This window comes from Aureobasidium melanogenum, assembly GCF_000721775.1.
Source record: "Aureobasidium melanogenum CBS 110374 unplaced genomic scaffold scaffold_5, whole genome shotgun sequence".
Lineage (NCBI taxonomy): Eukaryota > Fungi > Ascomycota > Dothideomycetes > Dothideales > Saccotheciaceae > Aureobasidium > Aureobasidium melanogenum.
This window is the reverse complement of record NW_024470057.1, coordinates 1,135,933-1,161,163: the sequence shown is the minus strand read 5'-3', so window position 1 is coordinate 1,161,163 and position 25,231 is coordinate 1,135,933. Positions and strand designations below refer to the sequence as shown.

General features: G+C 49.9%; 11 protein-coding genes across 11 annotated transcripts; 9 read left to right on the top strand and 2 right to left on the bottom strand.

Moving 5' to 3' along the window:
- Positions 1-3,654: 3,654 nt before the first annotated feature.
- M437DRAFT_73882 (uncharacterized protein) lies at positions 3,655-5,264 on the top strand (the record flags this gene model as incomplete). The annotated part of the gene is made up of 3 exons (XM_041026123.1): positions 3,655-3,841; positions 3,958-4,845; positions 4,900-5,264. The coding sequence occupies 3 exons, from the start codon at positions 3,655-3,657 to the stop codon at positions 5,262-5,264; spliced, it is 1,440 nt and encodes a 479-aa protein (XP_040882003.1).
- Positions 5,265-6,561: 1,297 nt separating this feature from the next.
- On the top strand, positions 6,562-7,065 carry M437DRAFT_82964 (uncharacterized protein; the record flags this gene model as incomplete). The annotated part of the gene is made up of 5 exons (XM_041027851.1): positions 6,562-6,596; positions 6,651-6,738; positions 6,790-6,863; positions 6,919-6,980; positions 7,040-7,065. The coding sequence occupies 5 exons, from the start codon at positions 6,562-6,564 to the stop codon at positions 7,063-7,065; spliced, it is 285 nt and encodes a 94-aa protein (XP_040882002.1).
- Positions 7,066-7,630: 565 nt separating this feature from the next.
- M437DRAFT_44489 (uncharacterized protein) lies at positions 7,631-9,632 on the top strand (the record flags this gene model as incomplete). The annotated part of the gene is made up of 2 exons (XM_041020911.1): positions 7,631-7,788; positions 7,838-9,632. 2 exons carry the CDS (start codon positions 7,631-7,633, stop codon positions 9,630-9,632), a joined length of 1,953 nt encoding a protein of 650 aa, XP_040882001.1.
- A 548-nt stretch (positions 9,633-10,180) lies between these two features.
- M437DRAFT_44290 (NAD(P)-binding protein) lies at positions 10,181-11,311 on the top strand (the record flags this gene model as incomplete). The annotated part of the gene is made up of 2 exons (XM_041020881.1): positions 10,181-10,436; positions 10,512-11,311. 2 exons carry the CDS (start codon positions 10,181-10,183, stop codon positions 11,309-11,311), a joined length of 1,056 nt encoding a protein of 351 aa, XP_040882000.1.
- A 124-nt stretch (positions 11,312-11,435) lies between these two features.
- M437DRAFT_73879 (uncharacterized protein) lies at positions 11,436-12,218 on the bottom strand (the record flags this gene model as incomplete). Its single annotated transcript, XM_041026122.1, has 1 exon — positions 11,436-12,218. The coding sequence occupies one exon, from the start codon at positions 12,216-12,218 to the stop codon at positions 11,436-11,438; it is 783 nt and encodes a 260-aa protein (XP_040881999.1).
- A 760-nt stretch (positions 12,219-12,978) lies between these two features.
- On the top strand, positions 12,979-13,848 carry M437DRAFT_64581 (NAD(P)-binding protein; the record flags this gene model as incomplete). The annotated part of the gene is made up of 3 exons (XM_041024441.1): positions 12,979-13,403; positions 13,457-13,613; positions 13,669-13,848. The coding sequence occupies 3 exons, from the start codon at positions 12,979-12,981 to the stop codon at positions 13,846-13,848; spliced, it is 762 nt and encodes a 253-aa protein (XP_040881998.1).
- A 700-nt stretch (positions 13,849-14,548) lies between these two features.
- Positions 14,549-15,898, top strand: M437DRAFT_73877 (FMN-linked oxidoreductase; the record flags this gene model as incomplete). The annotated part of the gene is made up of 3 exons (XM_041026121.1): positions 14,549-14,726; positions 14,780-15,441; positions 15,491-15,898. 3 exons carry the CDS (start codon positions 14,549-14,551, stop codon positions 15,896-15,898), a joined length of 1,248 nt encoding a protein of 415 aa, XP_040881997.1.
- A 913-nt stretch (positions 15,899-16,811) lies between these two features.
- M437DRAFT_23431 (uncharacterized protein) lies at positions 16,812-17,631 on the top strand (the record flags this gene model as incomplete). The annotated part of the gene is made up of 2 exons (XM_041019056.1): positions 16,812-17,137; positions 17,190-17,631. Coding segments are annotated over 2 exons (768 nt in total), but the record flags the coding sequence as incomplete, so codon positions are not given.
- Positions 17,632-18,172: 541 nt separating this feature from the next.
- Positions 18,173-19,426, top strand: M437DRAFT_82958 (uncharacterized protein; the record flags this gene model as incomplete). The annotated part of the gene is made up of 4 exons (XM_041027850.1): positions 18,173-18,275; positions 18,332-18,448; positions 18,504-18,880; positions 18,938-19,426. The coding sequence occupies 4 exons, from the start codon at positions 18,173-18,175 to the stop codon at positions 19,424-19,426; spliced, it is 1,086 nt and encodes a 361-aa protein (XP_040881995.1).
- A 441-nt stretch (positions 19,427-19,867) lies between these two features.
- On the bottom strand, positions 19,868-21,587 carry M437DRAFT_82957 (fatty-acid amide hydrolase; the record flags this gene model as incomplete). Its single annotated transcript, XM_041027849.1, has 3 exons — positions 19,868-19,983; positions 20,036-21,251; positions 21,306-21,587. The coding sequence occupies 3 exons, from the start codon at positions 21,585-21,587 to the stop codon at positions 19,868-19,870; spliced, it is 1,614 nt and encodes a 537-aa protein (XP_040881994.1).
- A 679-nt stretch (positions 21,588-22,266) lies between these two features.
- Positions 22,267-24,444, top strand: M437DRAFT_43937 (major facilitator superfamily transporter; the record flags this gene model as incomplete). The annotated part of the gene is made up of 7 exons (XM_041020829.1): positions 22,267-22,393; positions 22,447-22,787; positions 22,841-22,894; positions 22,950-23,072; positions 23,126-23,523; positions 23,740-24,189; positions 24,243-24,444. 7 exons carry the CDS (start codon positions 22,267-22,269, stop codon positions 24,442-24,444), a joined length of 1,695 nt encoding a protein of 564 aa, XP_040881993.1.
- Positions 24,445-25,231: the final 787 nt, after the last annotated feature.

Genomic DNA, 25,231 nt, shown 5'->3' with positions numbered 1-25,231 from the left:
GAAGTTTACACTTCGCCCACCACCGTCATCTTGGCTGCAGGTCGCCTGTTGACATACCCACAATCTCGAGAGTACGGTCCTTTGCCCGGGCTCCTCACCCACTGCCACCATGAACTCGCTCAAACAAATGCGAGATTAACAAAGTCCATGTCGCGGTCCGTTCCGCTCTGAATGATGCTTCTTCTGCACGTCAGTGTCATGTCACGAACCCACATGTGTAACAACCAGTGTATCACTATCAACAAGACAGCAGAAACGTGTGGGTGGCCTGGCCATAAGGCTGCCTGTCCTGCTGTAGCCTAATCTCCACCCAACGACTCCGTGTTTGAAGGAACCAAGAGACCCCTGTCGCTCTACGGTTGTGCGATGAATCACGAGTCAGCCCGATCATGCCCGAATCACTGTCGTCTTGACTCAACGGCGCTGCTTAAGCTTGAGTTCACCATCTGTAATCAGAAACAACCATAGCGGTAGTCTAACTACCTGTATGTACTTATCTTACCTGCCCATGTGGCCACAACGAGCAATACATACGTGTAAGCTAAGCCAGTTGAATCTTGAGCTAGTGACTCGATCGTTCAAACGGCATAAACGTCATAAACTCGTGTCTATTCATAACCATAACATTTTACCTTCAACTTGCCCGTTGTGACCCTGCTGAATGGTACGTGAAAAGCATGAGCATGTGTTTGATTCTATCAGAGACTAGGCTGATCTCAGATGTGGAGTCCGGCCTTGACCGACAATTTTTGGCCAGCCTGAGCCATGTGCTGCGGGTGTGGCTTTGGTTGTCTCCTAGAAGTCCAAAATGATTTTATCGCCTTCTGATTTGGGAAAAACAGACTGCATCAATCTGTAAGGGTAGAAACGCTTAGTGGCGGAAGTAAAGACGCCAGGTTGTGTTTGACCGAGCTGATGAGAGCAGAGGTGTGAGGATGAAGAGAGTTGACGATCTCGAGTTTCCGCCGGGCTTGTTCTCGGACATGTGGCTGTAGCCTGTTCCGCCAGCCCCTCTCGCCGCGTGCGGCCCACGTTGTCCATCACCTAGATCGTAACTCCGTACTTTCAAGGTGTTTGCTGATCTCTTGCTCAAACGTGACTGCTTGTATCATCATACACACGAGCCGTTTCTGCCGCCTCGATCACGTCAAGGGTGAAGGATCAAAAAGCATATACTTTCTCTCGTGCATATTTCCCAGAACACAAGGGGCCTGTTTGCACGTCCATCAGATTCCTCCGCCGAGATCATGTTGAGGCGCGCCACTCGAAGGTCCACACGATAGTTGTGCGACATGACCGGAGAAAATGCTCAAGAATCAGCGCTCAGACGTCCACAGACTCGAATTGCTTTGGTAACTTTAACCACCCCATGATCTCTTGAATCATAAGCTTTGCCGTGACTGGCCGAAGAATCTCAACACCACAAGACTGATTGCAGTCTTGCAGATGACGTGCATTAGCCCGCCGCAGATATCTCCATGTATCTGTAACACAGGCAAGGTGGGGATGCCTCACCAGAAAGTCTGCAAAGGCTCAGCAGCATAGCGCACGGTTTATGCTGCTCTCTTTGCTCTGCTCTGTGACACGCTGTTTTTTTTTTCTTCCGGCTACCAGGATGACGAGGGAGAGTCTGCAATGCGTCCTGTTGTGACCACACAGGCGCACAAGAGTGATCCGTCGCGCTCCCTCACCTCAATCTGCAACCCCTGGCGTGCGTTGGGCCAGAACCGGGCTGTATCCTCATGCATTTAGGCACTGCTAACGGGCAGAAGGACAACAAAGACGATTGATGAACTGATTTCCATTATTCAATCTGCTCGGCACACGCGGAAGTAGATCTGGTTGCGCAACCCTGCCGATTGGTTCCCCATTTCCAACGCTGGGGAAGGCGTCCAGTCTGCGAGTGAGAGGGCGAATGGTGTCCCTGTACTCTGATGCTCTGTTCCTTCTTGGGCCTTCGGATAGGTAGAGCCGTCTGATCGGCAACAGGCAGTAGCAGCATCAGCAGTAAAAAATCTCCGCTGCACCACTCGAGACTCTCATTTCCTGACACCGCGAGGACTTGCCATGCTGCATCGTGTGTCGGCTGCAACCAGCGCCAACTTACATGTACACAGGCCATGTACACACAGCAAAATATCCGGATGTATATTCATCGTGCACTATAGAGTACTTTCAAGTGTAGTTATGGAGTTGATGTTTGGAGGAACAAAAAGACGCCCCCTTCCAAATCGCCAGTCTTGTCCTTGTCATGTAGATCCCGTGCACATCGCGGCAATGAGACATGGAAAGCGGAGCCTCGATATGTGTACGGCCGAATGGTTTTAGGAGCCCAAGAAACCCACCTGGCCCTTTTGGTTCCCGCTATTTTTCGCGGGCGCAGGGCTAGAGCAAAATCCACGTGCTGTGAGTTTCGTTGCCGATCCCAGACAGTGACCATTCCGAGGTCTGCATAGTTTCCTCTTTTCACGCGATACTCGTTGCAACTCTTGCTCTCATCTCTCCCGGCGTAACTCTTGTGAACCATTTCTCCCTCTTTCCCCTCCACAGGAACTCCTAGTCGCCCCTTCCATCCACGAAATTAACCGGACTCCGCAGCCTCTGACGGTTGCGCTTGCTTCTCGCACATTTCGAGACTCAATTGTTTCAGCTTCCGCAACTCTCAACTCTCTTCTTTGGCGCGTTGCGCAGGTCGGACCAGCGTCGAATGCAAGGCACGCTCTGACGGACAAAGGCAGCACCCCCTCACACCACGCTCTAGTCATCCCAGCACCTGGCCAAACATTTGACAGCACGACGGACTCCCGTCTCCCGTGTATCCAATCGCCTCTCCTCGTCAGACAGAAACCGGAGTCTGATGCTCTTGCTGCCGCTTCTGCTGCAATCTTCTTTTCAAACTCGGGTCAGCGCTCTGTGTGGATCAATTGCACCTCTCGTTTGTCTCTAATTTCGAGACCTTTCATCGAGGCGGTTTTCGTTTTATTTTTCTTCTTTTGTTCTAATTTTTTCGCTCCACGATCCACCCGAGCAACAGCGAAGGATTCGAAAAGGCATTGAATCAACTAGCTGAACACCACCACATCGGATTTGAATCAAGCGTTGGCCTTCTTCTCGTGAACGCCTATTGCAGCACCGTTGAAAAACCGCCGCATACATTTCTCTTTCCGCCAGCACACGCCATCTCTGCAGCCACATCCGCTTTCGAGGATCCTCATCGACATCTCCACGTTGTTGGCGCCTCCACAACTCTTCCTCATCCTCCTGTCCGCACCTCTTATTCTTTGGACTTTCCACAAAGGTATGCATTTTCTGTCTTCCCAATCAGTCAATCGTTCTTTTTGTTTTTTGGGCGGAGCACGTGAGCGTTGATTTGAGCAGACCACTTACGTTCTCCAGGATTTCTACTGGACAGCTTCGAATCTGCCTTTGCTTCGTGACCTCGCTACCGGAGTCACTCTCAAACTACCTCAAGCAGGTGACCCAAGGCTCCACTGCACAAAAGCAGATTTCGAATTCGTTGTTCTTTCTTTTGCGCGCTGCTCGTGAGCTCCATCCTTTTTAACCGTCGCTCGTGAACTCGTGAACACCATCCTCTTTCTCTCACGCTTCGACGTTGAACACGAACTTACCATACGACTTGCTCCTGGCATAAACATGGTCGACCAAAAAACGGACAATCAGCAACCTCAGCAACCCTCGCCATCTCAGATGCTACCTTCCATTGCAGCTCTGACGAACGGTCTGCCCAGCTCTAACCAGTACTCTCCTCCAAACCGACAGCCTTCTCATCTTCCCTCGAGGGACTCGGGCACTTGGCCGCCGATACATCCTCAGATGAAGCGTAAGTCAATTACTAGTCTCCTCCATGTCTACATCCCCAGCCAGGGATGTAGCTTCAGCTTTAGCGACGTTTTTGGTATCTGTCGATCTGGTCCGAACAGAGCTAACCTCTCTCAGCGGTCGAGTCTCACATGAACAACCAGTCTCTTCAAGTAGCAACCTTGCTGAACCCAGATGATGGTCAATCGAGGAACTCGATACCAAACACACCAACTTCGAACAGACTCTCTCAGCACCAACAGCAATCGAGTACAATCTTGCCGTCAATCAACCAGACCTTCGATGCAGGCAACCGTGGAAGTGTAGACTACCATCAGTCCTTCGACTCGCGCAGAAGTAGCATTGACAGCCGTGTCCATAATGGTATCTCTAACCTAGGTCTCAACAACCCTACGTCTCCTTACGAAAGCCAGAATGGCTCTCAAGTCTCATTGGCTGCCAGTCTCCGCCGGCCAAATAACGCAGGCCCTATGTCACCTATGAGTGGTCGTGGTAGCATTCGCGGCCAAGGTCCGAGAGTTGCGCCCCCAATCGTCGGTGCCTCTCGAGTTCCAGGCGGTCCTGACCCAATGGCTTCCAAGCCAACACCTGGTCATGCTTGGGCTTTCCCTGATGATCCTATCGCTGAAGAATCAAGGCGCGAGTCAAGCAGCGATGACTCTCAACGTCACAGCATCTCGAGGACCAACAGTTACGCCGCATCTTCTATCAGAAGCAGCATATTCTCCCAGAATGACGGCCTTCCCTACGGCCAGAGGCGATTTGATGAGGACGCACCAACCCACCACCACCACAGCATGAGCCAGCACAGAGTTTCTGCTCTTCAGAACGAGGCCAACATTTCGGGCGGTGGAAACTACAGCCGTACGCCAGAGTTGCGAATCAGCCACAAGCTTGCAGAGCGCAAGCGCCGCAGTGAGATGAAAGATCTCTTCGAAGAGCTCAACAGAGTCGTCCCAACCAATGGGGGCGCAAAAGCCAGCAAATGGGAGATTTTGACAAAGGGTGAGTTCAGCTGGATCATATTGTTCCAAGGAGCTATACTAACATAAAGCGTAGCGATTGATTACATCAAGAACACCCAGACTCAGGAAAGAGGGCTTATGAACGAGGTTCATCGCCTTCGTGATGCTTCGGAATACGCTCGCGAGGCGCAATCGACGATCGACAATCTTCAAACAGAAATTGCAGTCATGCAAGAACGTCTTAGAATGTTGGAGCCTGGCAATCCACACATCTACGGTGCATACACGTCGAAGATGTCACAAGCCCACGCTCAAGCCCAAGCCAATGGACAGCCTCGTCAGTTCTCCCTGCCTGCCATGAACGCTGTTCCTCCACCTCCGCAGCACTACAACGCAGCTAGTGCTGCCTCCCAGGGAATGCAAGGTGTAGAGTACGGCAATGCTCCCAGACATCACTAGGCTGATTTGCCTACAATCTCGAGACTAGCGGCAGATTCGAACTCAGACGAGACACTACGATGAACAACGACGATAATAGGGCGCAAAATGGAGTCTAATGCTTTTCGGATGGGATGCATCTGGTGTCGACAACGGGATCAACATACGGAGTTTTTCGCATACTGAGTGTATTCCTATCTAACATACGGGTGGTATCAGCAGCGCACTAAGCCTCTGAGGTAGACTTTCTCTTTTTTCTTTCTTCACGCTGTTTTTGTCGCCTACTTACAATTGACGGACTTGACAGGAGTTCTCGGCGATCACTTACTCTCTTTCATGTTTTAGTGGAAATACTTTGGGCGGAGTCTCACGACAGTCTTACTTGTGGATCAAGATGGTAAATCGATTAGCGTTCTGTTCATTCTAGCTATGATAATATCTCCATAAAAATTACCTCTCCACGCCCATCTTGATCCATTCAAAATGTCACATAGGTTCAGACATATAGTAGTAGGGCTACAGAAGATGGAGCACGGATAATGCGTGTACCTGCGGCGGCCGCGGGTACCGACTGCGAGACCTGGGGGAATCCTCAAGGAAGTGAACGTGTCTGACGAACAGGTTCGAGCACATGTTTCTTCTGGCGTTTGGAGAAAGGTCTGGGAGGGTCGATGTGGCTTGGTGGGCGCAGCTGGGTGGCTCAGCATGTACACAAGGTATTCGTCATTTGTCAATGAAACGAGCGGGCTGGCAGATAACGAGGCATTTTCGACGGCCTGTGTATATATCGTGAGGTGCCCTTGGACTTCGATTCAATTTCAACCAACCTTCACATCGATTGAGTGATATCACAGCAAAGGGTTACAAGCACTGCAAGCTTTCTTGACTCAAAGCCACAGCTGCGAACAAGCGTCATACCCAAGACCCTTAGTGCCTATCACAGCTGGATCGCGTCTCCGCACAGGTCCCAGGTCAGCAGACAAGTCGGCGATCACTTTTCATCCAGAAATCGCATCGTCCTTGAGATCGGACTCTCTCACCTACCTCTTTCTTGACCGTCAGTTCGGAAAGGCATTCCAAAGGTGAGTCGCGCAAGATTGTGGCGCCAAGGGGGATATCGGGTAGCGGCGTCCAAGACCGTATTGGCCAGCACAGCAATACGATACGCCGGTCGGACGCGTACTCAAACCATCTAAAATCAGGCGGACCGAAGGCTGACGAGAGTTTCGACTTTCTTTGCGCCACAGATCTTCTTGCTCTTAATATTCTCACTTGATCCTCACACCACAACCATCTCCCTACGCCCGTCGCATCCAAAATGTCCAACTACTACCCCCAGCAGCCCCAGCAGGCGTAAGTCGTAGCAAGACATCGCTCGAGATCGACCGCCAGCTGACCGAGTCATAGCTACTATGGTCCTCCTCAGGGTCAATATGGACCTCCCCAAGGCCAGTACGGTCCTCCTCAGGGCCAGTACTACCCTCCTCAACAACAAGTATGCATTGACTCTTCGAGTTATTCCACAACATCCTGACTCGATCTGCAGATGGGCTACCAGCAGGGACCTCCTCCCATGCAGCAAGCACCACCACAGAAGGATCGCGGCTGCCTGTCTTCCTGGTAAGAATCAAGAGCCGACAAGGACGACAAACCACGGACTAACACTCTACCACAGCTTGGCAGTATTGTGCTGTTGTTTCGTTTGCGAGGAAGGCTGCGAGTGTTGCGCCGACTGCTGTAAGTTTTCATCGAGCGACGACGAGGCAAAGGACACAGAACTGACAATACGGGCACAGGCGAATGCGCAGAGGACTGCTGTTAAACACGCAACAACACCGAGCCGGTCGAGCATGTCAGAAAATGGCGACATAAACAACCTGGACTCCAAGTCCGTCCATCACGAGGAAAAAGCAGTGGGCATGAGATGGAGCAGCCTGAGGAGACACGGCATACACACGTCTTGTCATCTAAGAGGTTGACTTGTTCTCTGCGATTCCCTTTTTCAATTCCGTCTACAGTCAGCGGCCTACAGCAAGGTCCCCTCATTTTCCTTTGTCCTTGACGAACTTATGCTTCTTCAGTAATTGGTTTAGTAGCAGCCACCGCTTCACGCGTCGAGGCGTCGTTTATACAATTTTGTTTTGCTTTGCATCCGACTTCGGCCAAGTGTGTCATTAGGTGTCGAACAGGATATTGTCAACAGATACACAAGAAAGTATCTAGCCAAGCGGTATGATGCGGGAAAATGGGACGGGTATTATGGCGTGTCCACTCAGGTGATGGTCGCGCCGCCGTGTGGAGAAGAGCCGTCAAGCTGCTGGACCCTCGAATCAACTTTTTTTTTGTATCTGCTTTTAACACCATCTTTCCATATTGCACTTGTCACCATGGTCAAGAGAAAGCACGAAACCACCGAGGCCGACTCGAACGGATCGGCCAGGAAGACAGCAAAGTCGCAGAGCGACGTCCACGCAAACTTTGGCGACAAGCTGTTCGACCGTAATGTCGTCACAAAGTACCGCGACGACTATGCGAAAAGCGGACCGTACGTAGCATAGACTGCTTGTATACAGCCTGCCTCTGACGCTCCGCAGCTACTTGCATACCGTTGTGTCTGGCCTGATCAACGACTCCCTCCTTCGTTCTGTCCGCCGCGAAATTATCGACAATGTCCACTTTACACCAAAAGAAACCGACATCTACAAGATTCACCAGTCTGGCGACCTTGCCAACCTCTCCGGTCTCGATCCCTCTGCACTCAAGCTGTTGCCCTCGCTGCTCACCTTGCGCGACTCGCTCTACTCTTCTGAATTCCGCGCATGGGTTTCGGAAGTCTCGGGCGCAGGCCCTCTGTCGGGAAAGAAGACGGACATGGCTGTCAACGTATACGCTCCTGGTTGCCATTTGCTGTGCCATGACGATGTCATTGGTACCAGACGTGTCAGCTACATCCTCTACTTGACCGATCCGGATACGCCATGGCAGCCCAACTGGGGCGGCGCATTGCGTTTGTACCCCACCGAGGAAAAGACAGACAGTGATGGCAAAAAGGTAAGAGTGCCACACTACGATTTCACAAAGGTCATCCCGCCAGCCTGGAACCAATTGTCCTTCTTCACGGTCCAGCCTGGTCAGAGTTTCCACGACGTTGAGGAGGTCTTCAAGCGCAAGGAGGGCGAAAGCGAGCATGATAATGGTCGTATTCGCATGGCCATCTCTGGCTGGTTCCACATTCCGCAAGAGGGAGAAGAGGGCTTTGAGCCAGGACTTGAAGAGAAGCTGGCTGAGCGCAGTTCGCTGCAACAGCTGCAGAGCAAGAACGACGAGTTTGACTTGCCTCAAGAACAGTGGATCGACCACGACGAGACGGCAGACAAGGCCGAGGGCGCAGAAGAGGAAGAGGTCGAGTTCGACGAGAAGGATATGGACTTCCTGATCCAGTACATGACGCCGCAATACCTCACACCGGATACAGTCGAGGAACTCTCCGAATTATTTGCCGAAGAGTCAAGTCTGCAGCTCGCCAACTTCCTCTCCAAGAAGTTCAGCGCGCGTCTGCGCGAAGACATCGAAGCTCACGACGGCAAAGATGAGCCCGCAACCGATGGTTGGGCCACAGCAACTCCTCCTCACAAGCACCGCTACCGTTTCAAGCACGCCAACCCTTCTGCTACCAACAACTCCGCTTACGACGAGCTTCTCAACAAATTCTTGCCCTCCCTCGCTTTCCGCAAATGGCTGAGTCTGGCTACCGGACTCACCCTAGCGAAGAGCAGCATTTTGGCGCGTCGCTTCCGCAAGAGCTTGGACTACACATTGGCAACTGGCTACAACAAGTCTGAAGCACAACTCGAATACTGCCTCAACGTCACACCTTCAAAAGGGTGGGGCGCCGATGAGGAGGAAGAGGAAGAAGAGGCTGCCAACGAAGCTGAGAAGAAAGGATCAAAAGAAAAGGGCAAAGCCAAGACCGCTACATCGAAAGAAGAGGAGGACGACAATGTAGGCGGCTACGAGCTATACATGGCTGGCGACGATGATGACGATGAAGATGAAGACGACGACGACGATGCTCACTCGGACCACGGCGTCAACATCCCTCCCAATGCTGCTTCAGCAACAGGCGCTGGCAATCGTCGCATCGCCAAGCACAAGAAGAAGGCAGCTGACCCTGCAATCTATCAAGCTGGCAACGAAGAAGACGACGGCATCCTTTTCTCGAATCCAGCAAACTGGAACACACTGTCTGTTGTTCTCAGAGATCGGGGCGTGCTGAGATTCGTCAAGTATGTCAGCGAGAGCGCCAAGGGTGACAGATGGGATGTCGTTGGCGCTGTCGAGGTGATTGATGACGATGATGACGAGGATGAGGATGGTGCTGAGGAGTAGAGCGATACTGTTCCGGATGTCCTGGAATTTATGTACATATATGTCTGATGATACGAACAGGCTACAATTGATAAACACCTAAAGGTGCTTCGTATTCGTACTTCCTGGTGTTCACACATTCGTGCTTCGATGCGATCGTGCTGCATGCAGATCTCCACAGATCTCGGAAACTCAAACACACCACGGTTCGGCGATCACAACTCACCGGTTCATGTCGTGCTCTGAGCATATCGTCAATCAACAGGACGCTGTGCTCGCCGGACCAGTTCGCATGTGCGAGCTGAGTAATCGCTCAAGAGCGTTCCATGTGGTGAGCTCGGCGGGGTAGAGACAATCGAACCAACCAATGCTCCCGTCCTGAGAGGATTCGCAACGCTATCATCTGTTGAATTCGGAAGGCTTAAGATCCGTAGTGGGATTAATAATGGCTGACAAGGCTATCGTAACTATATAAGTGCGAAGTAGCTTGACTTCTGAATCTTTCGTCTTTGGCACAACAACTCTTGTACTATCACATCCAACTACCAATATAGTCTCAAGCATAAGAGATGTCTCCCACAAGTGTTCCTGCCTCTGCAATCCTCAAACCGGGTTCTCTTATTCTCATCACTGGTGTGACCGGCTACATCGGTTCCCACCTAGCAGACCAACTACTACTCCGAGGATACAAGGTTCGCGGTGTGGTTAGAAAACCAGCTGAATGGTTATCCCAAACCTTCGATTCGAGATACGGAAAAGGCAACTTTGAAACATGCTTCGTGGCTGATTTGACCGATGAGGAAGCTCTGTCGAAAGCTATGCAAGGTACGGCTCTCTTACGATGGAGATTTGCACCTCCGGACATAATTCAGAGCAATCAATACTAAATAGCAAATTCAGGTGTCAGCGGTGTAGCCCACGTGGCCAGCGATGTCAGCTTCTCTCCAGACCCAAATGTCGTCATCCCCATTGCCGTCAACCTCGCAACCACTGCTCTCAAATCAGCAGCAAAAACTTCCTCTGTCCAGAGATTTGTCCTCACATCTTCATCAGCTGCAGCGTCGGTTTACGTACCCAAAACTCGTCGTACCATAACTGCTTCTTCTTGGGCTGATGGCGCCATCGAACAAGCCAAACAACCAGGCCCTTACACCCCAGACAGAGGTATTTCAACGTATGGCGCCTCTAAAGCGCTAGCCGAACAAGCCGTTTGGAACTGGGCCAAGGAAAACCCATCCAGTGATTTGGTCGTCAATACCGTGCTCCCTGACTTCAATCTTGGCCTACCTGTCTCGCCAGAACATCAAGGCTGGCCCAGTAGTGTAAACTTTGCAGTTGCACTCTTCAATGGTAATGTGCAATATGGAAGAATGCTTCCTCCGCAACATTACATTTCTGTGCAGGACACGGCATTGTTGCACATTGCTGCTTTGCTACACCCTGATGTGAAGAACGAGCGTATCTTTGGATTCGCAGAACCCAAGAGTGCAAACACCATCTTGAAGATGTACAAGGAGTTGTACCCGAGCAGAGAGTTTGCGGACCAAGATCCAGAGGAAGAAGAAGATGATTCAGTGGTCGAGGAGAAAGACAGAGCTGAAGAGTTGCTGAAATGGCTAGCGGGCAAAGAGTGGACGAAAATGAAGGACAGTCTGAAGGAGGTTGGAGACTATCTCGTGGAGCATGAGAAGGCTGGTTGATCAGGTACACCGTGTCAAGGAACCCAAAGGGTCTTTTGTTTTGTCATGAATTGAGTATGATTGAACGCGAGTATGACTACATTGATTGCCCTCTTCAACACGTAGCCCACGCAGTGATAAAGTCTCAGTTGGTATTTGTGGTGTAAGGACCACAGTAGGGCTCAAGACAAGCGGCACCCTCAGCACGGCACTCACTAGCACCATAAATAGCGTCGCATCGGTATTGGCAGCCATCGCAGAAGTAGTATTGAGGTGCAGCCAGAGTAGTTTGCTTGAGTGTGACCTCAAGACGAACGCAGTAGGGATAGCTATCTCCATCTCCAACTGTAATGTCGTAGAGCTTGAGTGGCTGGCTCAGATTGACATCAGTGTAGGAGTCGGGCTCTGGGAAAGGAAGAGGGTCTGGGCAAGCCATCCATGTGTACTTGCGAGTCTCATATTTGGTACGGATGGTAGGAGCTCCTAAGGTGCCGACAGTAGTGTTGTCGAGAATCATTTTGGTTCCTGTGTTGCGAGACACGTCCCAGACACCGATGCCTCTCTCTGCAGCACCTACAGCGGCGTACTTGAGTGATATACCACCGAACGAGTCGTCGAGACCCGCAGGCGACACTTGTTGGCCACCTTGCTGAAGGATGCCCATGAACCAGTATGTATTCGACGCAGCTGACCCACTGCCGTAGACTGGTCCTGATATGATCGTGGTGTTAGAAGCCGGACAATCAGGGTCGTAGTCAGGGCAGACGGCTGCAGCATCCTTGTTGATCCAGAAGAAACCACTGTCGGCATTGATGGGCTTGCCATGAATCTCAGGCACGCTCTCGTTGTAAGCGTACATGGTCCAGGCGGGTGCTGCCATGGCTGTGAGAGGAGCGGCCAATAGGCCAGCCAGAGTAAAAGTCTTCATGATTTGTTGCTTGAATGTTGAGTTCAAGAGAATCAATTAGCAGAAAAACACGACCAAAACACTCTTTATAAATCCGCAGTGATGATCTGCACTGCCAGAACCCGCCGCTCAAAATAGCCCATCTCAATTATCGTTATGACGCTCCACTGCGTGCGGCCTGAATCGCTACACATGCAGTCTCCCTTTCTAGCTTCGTATTTTCAACGAAAAGGATTGGAAGAAGCTTTGACTGCCCAACAATCGCTTCCGCGGGATATGTTTAGCAGCCAGAACGAGACTTGAACAGGTCCGCCATAATTGCACGACTGTGCAATCGAATGTCTGTATGCTCTATCAATTTCCCCATGTTGGCGGGTTGTCTCAGAGATCGAAAGTAGGAACGCCAACTTTGTGAGCCTGTGGCCCAAAGCTTGTGCCGGAGGCAGTGACATCTGAACCTCGGTTAAAGTAGCCTATAATATGGTCGTCTCATACGGTCGATGCTACTAACAAACAATATCAACAATCACTTCGCGTGCTCAAGCCCTCAACATCCAATACATGGCTCGCGTGACCAGCGCATGCTTAATAATTGCCTATGCAGCTATGCAGGGATGAGCATTCAAGTCCGGACACGGAGGAATTCGATGCTCTTCCTCCGGACGTGATCAATAGACACTCGTATTGAGGAAGAGATAAGAAGACAGGAAGTAGATCAACGAAATGGTGGACCTCTCGGAGAACTTCGAATACTCTTGCTTGATTCCAGTGACCTAGTATAATGGCAACATACCTCATCACCGGTGCTTCTAGAGGCATTGGACTTGAGCTTACCAAGCAACTGCTCAAGCTACCAGCCTCCCGAGTGTCTAAAGTCTTCGCTGTCGCTCGCAACTCTGAAGTCGATGCCATCAAGCAGCTTGTGCAAGAATATCCTGATCGCGTCTGCCCTGTCTCTGCTTCCATCGACGACGATACCAGTATCCAGAAGGCAGCTGAAATCGTCAAGACCAAGCTAGCTGGCCATGGACTCGATGTTCTGGTTAACAATGCTGGAATTGCTGGCACGACCTCTGGTTCAATAAAAGATATGGATCTCGACCAGCTGACCCAGATCTTGAACGTCAATGTGATAGGGACACAGAGGGTGTCTGCTGCTTTCATGTCTTTGCTCGAACAAGGCACACAAAAGAAGATCGTCAACATGTCTGTAAATCGTAACTAACCAGAAGTATCGGGAGAGCTGACAAGAAGATTAGGTCTTCCGGACTCGGCTCCTTTGCCTTTGCCGCTCGCACTGCTACAATGCCTACCGACGCATATATCATCTCGAAGACTGCGCTCAATATGCTTACTCTGAGATGGGCGAATCAGTACGCAGATGCTGGATTTACTATCGTTGCAATCTCTCCTGGTGTAAGCAACTTTTAAAAGATTTATGTGACGTTTGTTTACTGACGCTTCTTTCTAGTGGTTAAAGACAGATATGGGCCATGAACATGCAGACCTTAGCGTGGAGATGGGTGTGGCCGAAGTCAAGAGGCTCATATTGGAAAGCGGTAAAGAACAAAATGGAAAGTTCCTAAATATAAGAGTGCCCAAGACCGAAGGAATGGTCTTTGAGTACGATGGTAAAGGAATTGCTTGGTAGAGTGGGTGATGTTCTGCAGATTCGAAGGCTCAAGCAGTTTTCGTCCTACAGAATAAACCCTGATAAGTTGACCAAAGCAATTTCGACTTCGCTTCCAGACATAGCCATAGCATTCTTGACAAGACCGAGAGTCAAGGCTGGTTCATTGTATGCTCTCACCTTCAAATCTCTCAAACTCGACTGATCTTCGATGTACTCCTGCTGGTACTGGCGCTCTTGCTGTGGTTCTTTGTCCGTCCATTCTGCCCAGGGTTGCTTATTGAACCTCAGCTGAGATTTGTGCGATATGTCATGCACCGCTGATCCATTCATTAGTGATGTTAAGATGTGCTAACCATTGATGTGTGTAAGTCCGGTGAGAAGGTCAGGCCTCGGATCTTTGTACGAGGCCCTCTCGGCGAGCAAATCAATATCGCGAACTCAAGGGTCTCGAATGTAGAATCTCTCGCTCCCTTCTATATCGCAGCATAGCAGTGACTGGATAACAAGCGGCACAACAATCCGTCCGTATATGAGTCGTTATAAACTCATGTAGCACGCTAGTCCCAGAAGAGTAATGCTTGCGAGGCTTCCAGAAGCATGTTTTGTCAACACTGTAGCGTTAGTTACCAAAAAGTGACATGGTCAATGGTATAAGTTGTTTGATGTCCCGTGAAGATGTAAAAACTTATCCATTGAGAGGAACATAGCCACAGATACAATGACCGAAGTCGGGGAAGTGGCAGAACGCTTAACACTGCCTTCAGGGCTGGTCTTACAGAACAGACTGGTCAAGGCGGCCATGGCCGAGAAGCTTGCAAAGAATGGACAAGTCAGTGAGCAGCTCGAAAAACCATACCAGCAGTGGGGACGAGGCGGATGGGGAGCGATCATGACCGGCAAGCACCTACATGCTATACTATGCATAGCGCAAACTGACAACGACACTTAGGAAACGTGATGGTCGATGAAAGATACATGGGTTCACCACAAGACGCCGCTGTCCACCTAGGAACCAACGCGGAGACTGAGAAGTGGCGAAGAATTGCCCGCGCCATCAAAGCTCAAGGTGCACTCGCTATCATGCAAATCAACCACCCCGGACGTCAGTCTCCTGTTGGCGCAGGATCCCGTGGATTCTTGGATAAAAACATAGCCCCTAGTGCGGTACCACTCAATTTTGGGCAAAGTGTTGTCGTGAAGACACTGGTGAAGCTGCTATTTGGAACTCCTGCCGAGATGTCTACCACACAGATCCAGACGGTAATCAATCAGTTCGTGGATGCTGCCAAGTTAGCTCAGCAGACTGGCTTCGATGGTGTTACCATTCATGCAGCACACGGATACCTTCTCAGCGATTTCCTCTCGCCCAAATCAAACACCAGAACAGATGCTTACGGTGGTACACCGGAGAAAAGAGCAAAGATCATCGTGGACATCATCAGGGCCACCCGAGAGAGTTTAGGGGCGAAGTTCAGCATCAGTGTCAAGATGAACTCGTCTGATCAACAGTACGATGTCGAGTCTGATGCAGTTTTAAGACAGATTGACGTACTTGTCGCTCAGGACATCGATTTTCTTGAGGTTAGTGGAGGATCGTATGAGAACCCAAGGGTAAGCCATGCCTATAGTCCTTGTACCGATACAAAACTGACAAGAGTAGATGATTGGGGGTGATGAGCTACCAGCCAAATCAGAACGGACACAAAGGCGAGAAGCCTTCTTTCTCGATTTCGCGCTTGCAGTCCGCGAAAGACATCCTACGCTCTGTCTCATGCTTACGGGCGGATTCCGCACGCGAGCCGCCATGAACTCCGCACTGAATTCAAAAGGCTGCGATATGATTGGCATTGGAAGACCAGCTGTCCCAGTTCCAGACTTTCCTCGCTCAGTGATTGGTATTGGTGCCAGTAAGGAGATTAGTGAAGCAGAAGCTGGTTTGCAACTTCAAAAAGTCAAGGAGCCTTGGTTACTAAAGCATCTGCCGTTTCCCCAACTGCAAAGAACTTTGGCAGGAGGTGCTGAGACAGGTCACTATAGTGCAAAAATCGGACAGATGGGCAGCGCATAGATAAACACCATCAAGGAGTTTTACATACGAGGCCAAGCAAAGGTAGCTTCGACTGGCAGCGCGCGATTCTCCCATGCTTTTGCACGACGTCTTGAATTCCTATCTCAGCATCATCGAGCTGTTGACGGCTGTACTTTCATGGTGTAACGGCAACATTGTGCGAGTGCAATTGTGTTGGTTCAAAGAACTCGAGAAGTGCAGAGCGAAATGGGATGAGCGTCGCGTCAATTGCGGAGTGGGGCGGATGTGCCGAATTTTCTCCATGATCCATCCATCCCTTCAAACACGATCAATCTCGCTAGAAACGCAATCACGTCCAGCTGCTCCACTCTAACTCTGATCGATGCTGGGCTGCTGCTGCAAAGCCCTCGATGTTCTTGAAGGTGGCCTGAGGCCGTACTGCCCGGGGAAATCGTTCTTCAGGTGAATCGCGCGTTTGGCTCGGCCGCCAAGCTTGTCTTTGTTGTCGTCGCGTTTCACTATGACCAATCTTGACTCATATAAACAGCTCTAGGCTCGTGAGCAAAGCAGGATCTTCAAACTAGTAGGGAGAACGGCTATACCACAGTAGGTCCTCCAGAGGTAAGATTGGTTGACACGCGGCGTCGTCCATACAAAGGAGTACCGGCGCAGCCTTGTGTCGATCATACCTCGACATTATGCACTTACCTTGTTGTCATCTCAACTTCAAACATTCGAGAAACACTCTTGGCTTGCGAAATCTGGAGTGTTGACGCATGCTCGACTGAAGTGAAGTGCAGCACGTTCCAACCATGACTTGACACAGCCCTCCTTGCTCTGGTCTTAAAGTTTTAGGCATTGCCAACGATAGTCTCTGATCAGCCTGGTCGCTCCTGCTGTACTCACCACACTCTTTCCTTCTGGGCCAAGCCATTCCATTCATTTGATCACAATGCAATACAAAAGCCTCATCGCTCTTTCATCGCTTCTGTCGCTGGCGACAGCTGCTCCCAGAGGCTTTCTCTCCAAACGCATCGACCAGGATGAAATTACTTGGGGTCCCTTGATTGGTCTTGGGCCCACTGTTGATGGTGTCGAAATTGTAGGCGTTGTCGCCACGATCTACCCCGGAAATATGCCCAAGACACAAGCCGGTGGTCTTTACAACTGGATTGGAATCAACAACGAGACCGAGACGGGAGATTTGGTTCAAGGTATCGTCGGCTCATACAGCCATGGTGAAAGTGAATGCAAGGGTGCAAAGGCAGACTCATTATGGTATGAAGTTTAGACACGCCACAGTGGAGCGAAGTACTAACGAACGCCGAAGGTGTATCTCAGCAGAAGTTTATGGATGGGACACCAAATTGAATGACTGGAACCAATATGTTGGTGACGAACGTACGCTGGCCGCGACTCCTGAAGACGGAATCACTTTCAACTACACTCTGATCAACCAGAAGACCGGATTGTGGTATCAGACTGCTCGCAATGCCCGCACTGGAGCACTGTACGCCCAATACAACAAGACTTCACCAACCATGACGATGGTCAACACTGCCGTTGAGTGCCAGTCGTGCACGCCTCCAATCGATGTTCAATACTGGAAAGATATCACCATCAAACTATCTGGGGCCGACAAGAACTTTGGCAGTACACTCTATCAATCGAACAATGCGACCAACACGGAGCCCTTCACCAACGATCACGGCAAGATTTGGAGAATTCAGAATGTCACCATTCCAGTGGTTCCGCCGGTCGCTGACGTTGTCGCATAAAGCTGTGGTATACGAACTAGAACTAAATTCTGTATATAACCCGGATCCTTGTAGGGTTCGCTGAAATACTACATAAGACAGAAAGAATTTTCTAATCTCATATTCCAGTCGCCGTGCAAAGCAATACGAATTGGCACTTCCTGGTACCTTCCGGAAGATCATCAGCATCCGAATGTCGATACAATCGCCAGAAAAAGTATGAGAGTCTTGCGGCTTTTGATGTGCTTCAGGGAATGTTTGAGAGCATAATGATTCGGCGAGAGAATCAGAAAGGAGTAATGGACGACTTCCCCGCAGCGGGACCGACTTGCCCGGCTCAAGCTGATAACTAAGCCCTAATCTCTCCTTGGCCTCGCCGACCTTCTTGACCGATATCGTTCGGCCAGACAAAGGAGAGATATGAGCAGATCAGAGGATCTTATGACTCACTGGAGGAAGGCCATTGGAAACTCATAACCTTGTATAACCTTCATGGGATCAAAGTTGCTTTCCGCCTTTTGTATATTGATATATACTGCTGGAATAAAGTGGCGAGATGGCACTCGGATTACCGATCTTCGCACTAATTGTTGTCGTCCTTCTGATCTTGAGATTCCGGTCTCGTCCCAAAGAACAACGTGGTCAAATCAAAGACAATGGTAAGGCATCATGAAGGAGTAGCGCTTTACGCAAAACATCGTTTACAAGCTAGCAGAACCCACTACGATCGATCTCTCAGGTGTCCAACCATGCGCGGCTGACTTCGACTGGCGGACAAGCGAACCGATTGCTTATAGACCGTGGCATAATGGCCCATACCATGTCACTATGGGTAAGAGAAGCCTCAACTACTGCCCAAGCGGCACGATATTGATCGAACTCATCAGGCATCAAACGCACTGCCGTTCAAGACTGGATCGAAATTGATAACACATATCTGGACAAAATAGCTTTGAAAAGAGAGCTGTTCGAGAAGCAAAGAGATGTGGTAACGCAAGTTCTACCAGGATGTGAAGAAGCGGCATTCGAGGGATTGTACCTGCTTGCTGAGTACCTTCCACGCCGGTATCCCACCATGTTCAAGTGGACGGAGAAAAAGACCATCGAGAATTTGGCGACCAAAGAGAAATGGGATCTGACCAGGAGTGCTCCAACATGGAACCACTATCATCCTCTTGAAGTTATGGCATTGCTTGCACCAGAAGATTTCGTCATTCTGCAAACGGACCCGGCAACAGGCGTATCTTCGCTGAAGGCCGGAGCAGTCTGCTTTCCAGGCAAGTCAATCACGTAAATGGATCTAACAACATCTGACTGTAAGACAGCCGGATGGAGAATGCAGGATCGAATTGGACACAGTCTGTGGCAGATCCATGCGGGCAGGGTACCTCAATACGAGACCAAACTCGCCAAATCGATGGATCGTTTCTTCATGCGTATGCAGGTCGGTTCTGCGATCACAAGGTTCAACTACGCGATCGACGACTCGGACGAGCTCTACCATCCACACTCACACCATAATCTCAGTGTAGACAAGAAGGTCCGCCTGGAAGACTTACATCTCCGAGTAGAGAGACAATTCCTTCAACGTCTGCCGAAAACAAGAGCTCTGCTCTTCTCTATTCGGACATATATCACACCCATTACCGAAGTGACGAAAGACAAAGAAGTTGCAGCCGCTTTACGGACCAGTGTTGGAAGCTTTACAGAGGATGTGGCTGGGTACAAAAACAAGGCACTGTGGGACTCAGTCTTGTCTGAACATCTCAAGCAGGTATTGGAGGGCGAGAAGGGAGTGTCTGATTCATGATACAATGAACTTAGACTAATCTGATACTATCAATGCACTGATCGGATTACCGAATCTCTAGCGGTGAAAGAAGTAAAAACGAAGTCTGGCATGAGAGTTCCCCAGTTCTTGGCTATGTATCGAGCATGGCAGAGTGACCATATCAACAAAATTGATCAAATAAAACCGGAGCTGTGGTATGGTAGACAATCCTGTATCGATCTAGACTTGCCGTCGGTCTACAGACGTGCGTCTGCCAACGCGGTTGATCGGAAACGAATTCCGGTGTTAATTAGCTTGTGCCCTTTCACCCAGATCTAATGATATGAACCCGTGCCCAAGCCACTCAACATCAACTGATGTCTGATCAAAGAGACTCTAGCTACTGTGCAGCCTATCAACATACCCGACCAAAGAATTTACGCCACGTCAAATTATGATTGACGCTTAGTGACATGCACATCAGCCCTTAATTACGTTCTCCACAAGTTTAGCTGCTCTCAAAACATCCTCATCGTGGAAATGCTTGCCAGCAAGCTGAAGAGTGATGGGGAAACCATCAAAGAGCTCAGGGTCATCTATGGTATCACGTTAGCATTGACCCACTCAGTCATTCTATCGCCAACTTACAAGCTTCGAATTCAGCCTTGTCCTTCTCGTTCAAGGGCGAGTAACCCTCTTCGATGATATCAATATTCTTGTCGACAGACATACCTGTTGGGAATACCACAGCCGGCTGGTCAAGGATATTCCACAGACTCGTGTAGCCCCAGTACTTTGCACCATGCTGCTTGACACCTGCGCCCACGTATGCAGGACACAAGATAACATCCACACCACGCTCTTTCATTAAAGCATGATACTCGCGCCTGTAGTTCTCACGCATCACGTTAAGATCCCAATTCTCAGAGATGGAGATCGCCTTGGAGTAATTCAAGGCATGGCGTGTGAGCGGTAGCATGGGTTCGCCAGAAGCTGCGAGAGCATCTTCGATACGTTTGCCGCCATCAGGGAAGTATAGAGCCGAGACGATGTCCCAAGCATGATCATGCTTGTAGTTTTCCCAGTCAACAACTTTGACTCCGGCGGCGTGGAGCTTGGACTTGGCAGTCTCTAGTGCGCGGATGAGAGGAGGGTGAGGTTTGACTATCCCATCGGTCATCATGATACCGACGGTGATGTTTTTAGGCGTCTCAAGCTCGCCCCTCCATGGCACAGGAGCCAATGTCGTGTCAATATCATGAGGGTTGAGATCAATCAATGCCTTCTGAAACAGCCAAAGATCATCAATGCTCTGACCAAGAGGGCCTATCACACCCTTGATACTCTCCTGTCCACCGAGTACACCATGGAGACCAAGACCAGAATTACGGAGAGTGGTGGGTCGGAGTCCATAAGAATTGTTGAATGCAGCAGGAGCACGGATACTACCACCGATATCTGTGCCGACACCAAGCACAGCACATTTGAAGCCCATTGATGCTCCTTCGCCGCCTGACGATCCACCAGGAGAGAGCTTGAGGTTATAGGGGTTGAGCGTTGTTCCAGTGATGTTGTTCTCACAGTCCAAGTGCATCAAAGATTGTGGCTGATTGGTCCGTACGGTGCATACCGCACCTGCCTTCTTGAGTAGTTGAACAAGCAACGCGTCTTCCTTGGCTATGTTGTCAATTTCACTCACGAAGCCAGCGTGGGTGATCTTGCCACCATACGAGACATGTTCTTTGACACTGACAGGAATGCCATGAAGTGGACCGATGAGTTTACCCGTGGATTCGAAATGCTTGTCCAGGGCTTTTGCGGTTTCCAACGCTTCTTCGGTGAGGAACTCAGTAGCAAAGTTGAGCTGTTCGTTTTAGTTAAAAACTGCTTGCAATGTTGAGAGAGCTAGCGAACTTACAAGTTGTTGTCCGATTGTAGCTCGTTTGAGAAATGCAACGGTGACATCCTCGACCTTCCACGCACCAGACTGATACTTGCTCAAAAGCCCAGCAGCAGTTTGTTCGGTCATGTCAAGCTCCTCAGCAGAAAGAATGCCGCATGTGTAAGGGACTTTGGTAACATTGAGCTGTTGCTTGGTGGGAAGCTTATCTGCAGGAAGAAGCCATTGCTTGGAGATTGAATTCTCAAGAATATCACGGCAAATTTGAGCCTTGCTTTCCCAGTCTTTTGCTGCAGGCATATTGTACGATGTGCGATTGTGTTTTTGAACAAAAAACTCAGACAAGTTTGATTTTCATACGTTAGAGAAAGAGAGGAGGAAAGAAGAGTGGGAAAGATAACTGACCACGAGTAGTCCTACACTATCAGGGCTGACCGTCCACATCAGGCAAGTTGATGCGAACAGGTCGATTGATAAGCTCTACTCCACTCACATTTTGATGCATACATATGCGATAACCGTCTCATGATAGGCCTGTGCCCGGCCAACACTACCAGAGAATACCAGTTGATAATAAAATGATAAGAGTGTAGATCGAACGTAGGAGAGGGGGCGGAGGTTGGAGAATGTGGGCCTAGGTCTTGGCGTCGGCGTTCGACTTCTTGCGGCGACGAGCAGGATATCCGCGAGGAAGGGGCCTCCGAATGCTATCCTCGTGCTGAACCCCATTTTGATGGATGACAGTAAAATTGCATAATGACGGGTGTTACCAGATCTCTGTTGCATCGATGTGTCTTGGCATCTGCATGTCTGCAGTCGGCCTATCTCGCTAAGAAGCAAAAGGTGAATGCTGCATTGAGACATGATAGGCAAACATCGGGGTAGGCCCTTCCAGTAGTGAAGCACGAGATATGAGAAGGTCGTCGATCCTCGTAAGTTCACCTTCCGTTTGAACATTGTTTGACCTTCAACTTCCAAGATGTCCAGCAATGTCCACGACGATAGTATCGCACCAGGTACTGTCAGGCTTATCGATGCCAATGGGGAACTCAATGTCAAGCACTCCGAGGGCCATGGCGACATCATCCTTGTGCCGACACCATCTGGTCAGCATTCTATCTGGTCATTTTATTGTGCCTGAAGCTGACTTCCTGGGCAGAGGATCCAGAAGATCCACTCAACTGGACAAAGAAGCGCAAGTTATTGCATACTGCTTGTATGGTTATGTACACTGTGATGATGGTATTTCCCTCGGCCGCTGTCTACTCGGTCGCCAAGCCCATATCTACCTCTACTGGCATCTCCATCACGACAATCAACAGAGGCACCGGTGTCATGTTCCTCTTATACGGATGGTCGACAGTCTTTTGGCAAGCAGTTGCGTTGCAATACGGAAAGCGCCCAATCTACCTGATTTCTGCAGCTGCATCGGTTGTAGTCATGGCGGTTGCACCAATGTGTCGTTCTTCTGAAACATATCTGGCAATCAGAATCCTCCAGGTAATTTGCCCTCTTCTCTGGCCGAGGAGAACATATTGTACTGATTAACTAAGGGATTCTTTGGCGGTCCGGTCGAGAGTCTTTGTGAAATCAGTATGACCGACATTGTAAGTGCGGTTGACATCATGGTCGTACCAAAAAGCCACGACTAACAAGTTACAGTGGTTCGCCCACGAGCGACCTCTCTATATCGCCCTCTATGGCGTCTCACTTGGTGCTTCTGGCAAGCTGGCCCCCGTTTTCAGTGCATTCATCAACAGTGGCATGGGCTGGGAATGGACCTTGGTCAGTGTCTACCCATGGTGCATCAATTCTTGCCTAATGCTGACATTTAATAGTGGTGGTGTGCTATAGGTATTGGTATCGCTTTCGTCTTCTGCCTTCTGCTCATGGAAGAGACAAACTACGACCGTCACACCACACAATCGTCATCGCCCAACTCACAGGCTATTTTTGAAGGCGTCAGCGAGCTTGGGCTATCTGAAAACGAGAAGGCCACCGCCAAGGATGATGTCCAAGTCAGCAATTCACCGCTCTCGAACGAGAAAAGGTCTTCCGAAGATCAACATGCTGCAGACGTGGTAGCCGCAGAGTTGGGACATGTCACGTACCCACGAAAAACATACCGGCAGAAACTGAGTGTCATTGACAAAAAACGACCAAACCGCATGCTGGATATCATGTGGGCACCTTTCAAATTCTTTACTTTTCCGGTTGTTGTCTGGGCAGGCTTCATGTGAGTAGCCAACAAACAGATAACACAAGTCAACAGGCATCAGATGGCGTTTCGACCCTTTCAAGAGGCTCAAGATCTCTCACATTGCCGAGGTATCCGAGAAGTCTTGGATAGTACTTGCAACGTGGTGAGCAAGCCATTTGTGTCTGTTGAGACCGTGTTACAGTGTACCGTTACCCTCACAGGAATCATGCTAATCGTACTCTCATCTTATAGGTATGGTCTACAAGGACTGGTGTACCCAGGAATCTTGAACGCCACAGCGAGTGTCATCTACACCAACAGCTACTACCACTTTTCGAGCGATGCAGTAGGCTTTGCTTACTTTGCGGCCGTTGTTGGTATGATCTTGGGTTCTCTTTGGGTGACGCTTGTAGGCCCATGGCTAGTCATCAGGCTGGCTCGTCGCAGAGGTGGTATCTCCGAACCTGAAGACATTCTGTGGCTCTTCCTAGCCTCAGCCGTCGTTGTGCCATTCGCACTGATCCTATGGGGAGTTGGGAGCCAGCATCATGTACACTGGTTCGGACTTGTTTTTGCTCAAGCAATTCTAGCCATCTCCAGTACACTTTGCTTATCCACAGCCATTCAGTATGCCACGAGCGCCTATAGAGACTTGAGTGGCGAGCTAATCACAACCATTATTCTTATACGGAATACTTTGAGGTAAGTACCTTTGTTTGACACGTATAAGATGGAGGCTGATACAAAGGCTCAAGTTTCGCCATCAATTATGGTATCAACCCATGGCTCGACGCCATGGGGACACGAGACACGTTTATCACGGCAGCGATGATAGCTCTTGTTTTGAACAGTTCCATGTTCATTGTGATCCCACTTGGTCGCCGGCTCCGCGAACATAGCGCAAGAAGATATTGGACATATGTTGAACAGGCAAGAGCTAAGGGACTAGGGCATTAAGTATTTGTGTAACTCAGTCATACTTGTACTATCCTCTGAAAATTCCTTCAAGCTCATTTGACGGACTTCGGTCCGTCATGTATTTGTTCCCTTTCTGTCGAAGACCTCGGTTGCGGGTTGATCGTGGGGACGGACATTACTGCGGAGCCATACCAATCGTCCACTTCCGATCTGAGGTCCACTTCCGACTTGAGGCCAATGGACACGCGAACAAGATTTTGACAAAGGCGCGTGACTGCAGATGTAGTGAGCTCCGCGGACCGAAACGGTAATGATTAGCGAGGGGTTCGCAGGAAACGTGAGCAGGGTTTTGTGATGATCAGCAGCGTCAACAGCTCTGTACCACTGCAATCTTCACAAGTTGTGTGACAGTCATGCACCATCTTTGTTTTTTGTTTTTTTTTTTTCGTCTGACGCTACCAACCGCCAACAAATCTACACTCGCCTACAAAGAGGCAATGTATTGGAGCTTTTGGGTTTGCCATGCACTACAACAGTTGCAAGTTGCAAGTTGAGGTGGAGTAAGAAAGAACAAAGGCGATCATGCGCTAACAAAAGTAGCATGTTGATCCTTCGGAAGACCCCTCATTGTCACCCGCATTGACACAAACTCTAACAACTAGTGGGATGGGGATAGGGATTGGGCTCTGGGGTTGCCTCAGCGCCCTCAAGAATTATAAGTAGGTAGCCATGGATCGCTCCCAGGCTGTCGGTTCAGTTTGCTCTCTCATGCAAGCTCCACTGCTGTTCTGATCTCATTATTCTCTTCAACCATCACAGTTCAACC